The 7,845-nt window shown below is 39.8% G+C and overlaps 1 protein-coding gene across 2 annotated transcripts in view; it reads left to right on the top strand.

The window, feature by feature from the left end:
- bglap (bone gamma-carboxyglutamate (gla) protein) overlaps nucleotides 1–7,845 on the top strand; it is a 108,648-nt gene that overhangs the window by 99,189 nt on the left and 1,614 nt on the right. Inside the window, exons 1-3 of one of the 2 annotated variants that reach the window (XM_072915725.1) lie at nucleotides 3,473–3,591; nucleotides 5,938–6,046; nucleotides 6,182–6,388. In XM_072915725.1, coding sequence (XP_072771826.1) covers nucleotides 5,989–6,046; nucleotides 6,182–6,388 — 265 coding nt within the window. In that variant the 5' untranslated portion in view covers nucleotides 3,473–3,591; nucleotides 5,938–5,988. Of the gene's footprint in view, nucleotides 1–3,472; nucleotides 3,592–5,937; nucleotides 6,047–6,181; nucleotides 6,389–7,845 lie in introns of those variants that run through there. The other variant, XM_072915724.1, reaches the window with a different exon arrangement.

Here is a 7,845-nt window from a genome sequence, read left to right as displayed (position 1 = left end):
AGTACATTATCACTGGAGGACGAGGAATAGCTAAACATGCTTCACTACACACCGTAGGAGGATACAATAGCTCACCGGCGTCACAATGTAAACAAACGCCATGGGTGGATCTACACCTGACATCCACTGTAATGATACCAAGTACAAGAGCGTATCTAGTCGATACTACTATGATTACATTGATATTTTGTCCTTTTTTTATTGTCGTATACACTCAGTAAATATGTCCCTGGACTTTGAATATGACCAATGTATGATCCTGTAACTACTTGGTATCACATCCATACCTAAATGTGTGGTATCATCCAAAACTAATGTCAAGTATGAAAGAAGAGAAGAATAAGTGATTATTACATTTTAACAGAAGTGTAGATAGAACATGTTCAAACAGAAAATAAGCAGATATTAACAGTAAATGAACAAGTAGATTAATTTCTACAGTTTGTCCCTCATAATGTGTAGAGGTGTATAAATGACACAATATGTTACTGCATAGACTAATTAGGAGTCTTTGTTTGTTTACTTACTACTAAAAGACAAGTTGTCTAGTATGTTCACTATTTTATTTAAGGACTAAATGACAATAATAAACATATGTTTCATGTACTCTAACATTTGTTGTTACAATAAAGACTAATGACCAGAGGTGGGTAGAGTAGCCAGAAATTGTACTCAAGTAAGAGTACTGTTACTTTAGAGATTTATTACTCAAGTAAAAGTAAGGAGTAGTCACACAAATATTTACTTGAGTAAAAGTAAAAAGTATGTTGTAAAAAAACTACTCAAGTACTGAGTAACTGATGAGTAACATACACACACATATCATATATATATATATATATATATATATATATATATATATATATATATATATATATATATATATATATACACACACACACACACACACATATATATATATATATATACACACATATATATATATATATATATATATATATATATATATATATATATATATATATACATACATTGATATATACAGTATATAATTTATATTTATTTATTTTGCCGTTTTTGTTTACATGTTAAAGGTGTTTTAATGAATATACATGCATGTTTAACACATATAGATTCCTTTCTTTCATGAAGACAAGAATATAAGTTGGTGTATTACCTGATTCTGATGACTTGCATTGATTGTAATCAGACAGTAGTGATGATAACGTCCACGTTTTCAAAATGGAGGAGAAAAACAAGTTCCTCCTTTCTGTCTAATACCACATGAAAGTGGTTGGTTTTTGGCATCTTATTTGTCCAGCTTCCATATTCGTTTTTATACACTTTACAAGAAATACATTGGCGGCAAACTCCGTAGCTTGCTAGCTTGTTTGCGCTGGCTTTCGGAGACTCTTATTTGGAAAGCGCAGGCGCGATGGAGCGGCACTTTTATTGTGAAGACAGGAACTGTGCAGTCAGTCTTTAGGCTTTTGACGGGATGTACGGTTGAAATAAAAAATGTCTTTTTTCCTTCACACTTTTGATTGATTGATTGAGACTTTTATTAGTAGATTGCACAGTACAGTACATATTCCGTACAATTGACCACTAAATGGTAACACCCCCATAAGTTTTTCAACTTGTTTAAGTCAGGTCATGTGACCACCTGGCTCTGTTTGATTGGTCCAACGTCACCAGTGACTGCATCTGATTGGTGGAACGGAGTGAACGTCACCAGTGACTGTATTTGTTGAAACGCAGGCACTATGAAGGTCTGTCTGACAGACCAAAACAAACAAAGCGTGCTTTAACAGATCGATAAAAATTAGTAGCGAGTAGCGAGCTGAATGTAGATAAAAGTAGCGGAGTAAAAGTAGCGTTTCTTCTCTATAAATATACTCAAGTAAAAGTAAAAGTATGTTGCATTAAAACTACTCTTAGAAGTACAATTTATCCCAAAAGTTACTCAAGTAGATGTAACGGAGTAAATGTAGCGCGTTACTACCCACCTCTGATAATGACTTTTTTGTGGTCCCCTTTATTTAGAAATAACAAACAAATCAAAGGTAAGGCCTTTTTTTTAATTTATTTTGCCATACCTATATCAAATGTTTTCAGGTCAGTGTGATTCAGATGTTTTCATATCCGACCCAGACCTCTTTCATACGTGCATATAAATGGGACATAAATGCAATGTGTCCTGAATGTGAACACGCCCGCACTCAGGTCGCGTTCATCCGACTACAACGTCAAGAACAAGCGATAAGCGTCATCATTATTCCTCAAAATAGACATTTGCAAAATAGATAATTGACAACGGAGCAGACAACAGGTGATCATGAAAATGGTAAATGGTAAATGGGTTGTACTTGTATAGCGCTTTTCTACCTTTTTAAGGAACTCAAAGCGCTTTGACACTATTTTCCACATTCACCCATTCACACACACACATTTACACACTGATGGAATGGGCCAGTTTTCAAAACATGCACAACTCCCACATTTCTCGCCCGATCCGAACCGTTCCGCCATCCACACGCTCCACTCACCTCGGACTGTCAGGGACTGATGTCGGTCTTCAACCCCAAGATGCAGAGATGGCAGGAAAACATGACTTTCATGTCAAAATGCAGTGAAAAAAAGGATACAATCATAGGGCCCTGACTGGAGGGCGAGGCAGGCATAAATAGCAGCCTGATTGGCAACTGCAAGCAGGTGTGCCAGGCTGCCAATCAGGGACAGGTGAGGGAAACGAGCGCTCTGGGAGACATGCAGGAAATGGAACCAAAACAAGAGCGCTGACAGGAAATAAACACAAACACAGAGGAAAACCCAAACAAGTAAAACAAAAAAATCCAGGAATTTCCATTTTTCCTGGAAGGTTTTCGCAGTCCACATTTTTCAACCGCGTATCAGATTTATTTCAGGTCAGTGTGAACGCTGCAACTCCCAATTTTTCAAATCGGCCCTCTTTGGTATGTGTAAATAAATGGGAGATGTATGGAATGTGACCTCGGTCTGAACCCTGCGGCCGTGTTCATCATTCTTCGGTTACAAAATAAATAGTCGAATAGACGGAGCAGAAAACAGGTGAAAATAATGTTTTAGGAACTCAGGGGAAAGTTCCACCACTCCTGTCTGACTGCTCGCCCACACCCCCCGCCACCCCAAAAGGGACAAGCGGTAGAAAATGGATGGCCAATTCAGATTTTTGTTTTGTCAAATCTGATTTTTTTATGTGTTTGTTCACGTTACAAAAAAATCCAGTTTCTAATGTGAAAAAAAAAAAGGAAATTCCTGGAATTTTTTTGTTTTACTTGTTTGGGTTTTCCTCTGTGTTTGGGTTTGTTTCCTGTCAGCGCTCTTATTTTGGTTCCATTTCCTGCATGTCTCCCAGAGCGCTCGTTTCCCTCACCTGTCCCTGATTGGCAGCCTGGCACACCTGCTTGCAGTTGCCAATCAGGCTGCTATTTATGCCTGCCTCGCCCTCCAGTCAGGGCTCCATGATGAACCTGTTTCCTGGTTCCTGTTTTCCCTGCGTTTTGACATTAAAGTCATGTTTTCCTGCACCACGCCTGCCATCTCTGCATCCTGGGGTTGAAGACCGACAGCAGTCCCTGACAGTCCGAGGTGAGCGGAGCGTGTGGATGGCGGAACGGTTCGGATCGGGCGAGAAATGTGGGAGTTGTGCACGTTTTGAAAACGGGTCCATTCATTTTCAATGGGAAAAATATGCCGGAATTCTGGGTAATCCCGGAACAATTTTTGGGAAGCTCATGATTCCCAGTCAAGGCGAATGTTTTTAGAATCGAACGGTTCCGATCGGATGAAAACCGCATGTTGGAATAATTGTTTGTAAGTTATCACAAAAGAAACGTTGTATTATGAATGCTGTCTTTCGAGGCCTAACAAGAGGAAGAAGGCTCGTGAAACGCCACTGTGATTTCAACACGGACAGATGGCAGGATCTGCTCAACTTCCAGAGGAACTCTCTTTGAAGTGTTAAACGAACTCTCTCTGAAGTATTTCACAAACTCTCTTCCAACTGTTTGGTGACCGAGGTCAACGCTGTTTACGACCCGCTGCCCTCTTGAAGTCACTGTGGTCAGGAGACGGGAGGGGTTATCCATTGTCCTCCAACACCTGCCCCAGCTGGATCCAGGAAGAGCCCAAGCCCGAGAAATCCTCTTCTTGGACTTCAAAGCGACCGAAAACAATGACTGTTTTACATACTTCCCATTCCTGCTGTGACATGTGTTGGTGCGTGAACATTGAACATCTGAATAAATGAGGAGACGAAAACCTTCTTCGTCAGAGCGTGGTGCAGGACTGTACAGAGAGTGCAGTGGCCATGTCTCTCCTCAATATTGAGTCCAAATTGAATTCTGTCTCTGTTTGATTCCTTGCCTTTTGTCTTGTTTAATAGATGTCCTCAGTGTTTGAACGTGACACCGCAGGCTGTGGATCGTGCCAAAGTTTTGCGGCGGAATAATACTAATAATAAATCAATTGTTTTTCGCAAAGCCTCAACGGTTTGGTTTATCATTTTCGGGACTTATGTGTTACGGCTCAGGCTCCTGCCAACGCCGCTCATCCGTCTGTGCGCACCTCGGGACACGCCCACGGGTGCGCACATCCAGGGACGCGCCGCGCGCGTCCCCGCCCTGCAGCAGCCACCAGCTGCATTCACTCACCGGCAATCTACACTCCTGGGTCTGATGAGGGCAGGCTCAATAAAGGACCAGTGGACCCAAGGATCGGCGCGGGAACTTAGCTTTCTCATGGTGTACCTACCCTCCGTCGTCTGGAAAGTGAGCTGTGCGTTTCACTTTTCCCTGGATCTCCCTCTGGACTCTTGACTACCTCCTTCGTTTCTCGACCTCTCGCTCGCCCCTGGATTCCGACTCCTCGCTCTCGCCCCGGATCACCTGCCTGCCCCATGGACTGCCTCGTTTGCTCTCGTCAACACTTGGTAACACACTTCAGCTAACTACACACATAGTCTTACACCACACACTCTTGTATCCTAGTTCACACTCCATTTCCTTAGTTCAGTAGTGTTTGTTATTATTATTATATATATATATATATATTGAATTATTATATATATATATATATATATATATATATATATATATATATATATATATATATATATATTGAATTATTATATATATATATATATATATATATATATATATATATATATATATATATATATATATATATTGAATTATTATATATATATATATATATATATATATATATATATATATATATATATATATATATATATATATATATATATATATATATTAAATAATTGTATATACTGCCCCCTGGTGTCTGTTTGCCGTCACCTCTCTCAGTAAACACAACATTATGCAGATCCCAAACTTCTCCCAATAGGTAAGAAAAGCAATTCCAGCAGTGAGCCAATCAGAAGTGAACTCCAAGAAGTCTGTCCTCAGAACTCCCAACATGAACCGACTCAACCCAGACGGTTTAAATGACACGCTGTCAAACCCAGCAACACCCGACCAGAATCTTATCTTATGCACTTCCAAAATCAAAACCTTGTGCAAGGTTAGCAGTTCTTGCATGCGCTAACTGCACCGTGTGACCTCGGTCTACTGCCAGCACTGACCTCTAGAGGCGGCTTTCAGGGCTGCAACTCCTCCTTGGCTGCATCCTCCAACCTCAGGTCGACGAGTTTGCTTCTAAAATAAGCCAAACAATGCGAGAAAGAGTCCCAACGCAAAACAAATTGATCCGATTTGCCTTCTAAGCCGCTTGAAACTGCAACAAATTCCAGGTTTTACGACTTTGGAGCGTTCGACTTGTGGTTTTTCTTGATGATAGGATAGCGAGATGGGCATGTCAGCGTGTCTGTGAGTGACACACGATTCCCCCGGCCAATCACATTGTGAGGGCCCCGTCTATAAATTGGAGTTATTTGTGTTGACATTTCCACAGAGAAGAAGAACTTTCCACATCTGCACTCGTCCTCGCTACCTGATCGTAAAGATGAAGACTTTGGCCATCCTGATTTTCTGCTCCCTGGCTGTCATCGGTCTGACATCAGGTAAGAACTCTGGACCAGGTTGGATTCTTTACTCTTATGTCTAATCATGTTTATCACTATCACAGTGCCTTTTTAGGATTTTGAAATGATTCTTTTCAAATCAAAAATCACTCTTGTCCTATTTGTATTTTGCAGACTCCGCAGACTCCAACGGGGACGACGACAACAATGGCCGACGTGAAAACTACCGACAGTACGACAGCTACGCCCGCCGTGACGACTACGTCGTCCGCAGAGACGACAACGGTCGCAGAGATGACTACGTGGTCCGCCGCGACAACGGTCACTACGACAACGGCTACAACAACGGTTATTACGATGCTGTGAACAACCATCGTTACGGTAAGGTCGCCAGTTTGATGCCATGTTGGTGACTATGAGTCCCACTTATTCCTAACAACATTTTTATCCTATTTAGTCGTGAGTATGTGACTCGATTCTATTCCGTTCAGATTCAGTTTCAATTTTTATATTTTATTTGGCATGGAAATTGTAATAAATCCTTGTCAAACTTTTTCAAAACAAGTTACAGGATGCAAAATTTCCTCTTGGATGCGAAAATAACCGAAACTTTTTTTTCTTTTTGTTTGTTTGTTTTTTTATTATTGATTTAAAAAAAAAAATGAATTGATTTAGAATCGGAATGTATTAGAATTGCGTTTTGGATGTCAAGCAATTTTTTTCCAGCAACCCTAATACCGTATTTTTTGGACTATAAGTCGCACCGGCCGAAAATGCATAATAAAGAAGGAAAAAAACATATATAAGTGTAAGTCGCATTTTTGGGGGAAATGTATTTGATAAAAGCCAACAGCAAGAATAGACATTTGAAAGGCAATTTAAAATTAAAGCAATGGACGGGACCGACTTTGACGGCACATAAAATCCAAACCGGAGCAGTAATTAAAACTCTTTGGTCAACTTTTAATCAGAAGGGTTCAATCTCTCTCCTGTGCTAGTTTGAAGCCGACAGGACAAACGCGCTTAGAGGAGATAATGTTTGAAAAAAGGTGACCGGTTTTTACAAAACTTTTGTTTTGAAGGGGGAATTGCAAACTTCCTGTTGATTTTTGCTGGGGGTTGTCAATATATGAAATGTAGGTCTAAGTGAGACCTACATAGAGGTTTCATGTCTCTACGACATTTGTATCGTATTTTCCGCACCATATAATTAGTTACTATGATCATCTAATTAGTTACTATGGTCATCTAATTAGTTACTATGGTCATCTAATGAGTTACTATGGTCATCTAATGAGTTACTATGGTCATCTAATGAGTTACTATGGTCATCTATTTAGTTACTATGGTCATCTAATTAGTTACTATGGTCATCTAATGAGTTACTATGGTCATCTAATGAGTTTCTATGGTAATCTAATGAGTTAATATAGGCATCTAAATAGTAACTATGGTAATCTAAGTCAAAGCAGCTCAGACGAGGCACCAAGCAGTGTGGGCGGGAAGCGTTTCCACAGACGCGGAAGGAGATTTTCACAGCAAAGTTCTAAAGCTTAGTGATGTATCAGATTGTAGGTGGGTTTATTTTGTACCCTTTGCGTTCATATTTCACTGTTTGTTGCATTTTTGTTGCGTTTCACTTGATTGTAAAATATGGTGTGACATTCATATTTTGTCAATATTCAGTGTTTTATCCTTCATAGAAAAATGCAAAATTCCATTACGTTTTTCAAGGCGGTCTGTCATAACGTTTTTAGCATTCAATCAGACATTATTGTGAGGTTTTGTATTACCGTATTTTCCGCACTATTAGCCGCACCTAAAAACCACAAATTTAC

Source organism: Nerophis lumbriciformis, linkage group LG22 (assembly GCF_033978685.3).
Source record: "Nerophis lumbriciformis linkage group LG22, RoL_Nlum_v2.1, whole genome shotgun sequence".
In the NCBI taxonomy this organism is placed as follows: Eukaryota; Metazoa; Chordata; class Actinopteri; order Syngnathiformes; family Syngnathidae; genus Nerophis; species Nerophis lumbriciformis.
Note: the sequence above shows the minus strand (reverse complement) of the source record. Positions and strands in the feature narration are given on the sequence as shown.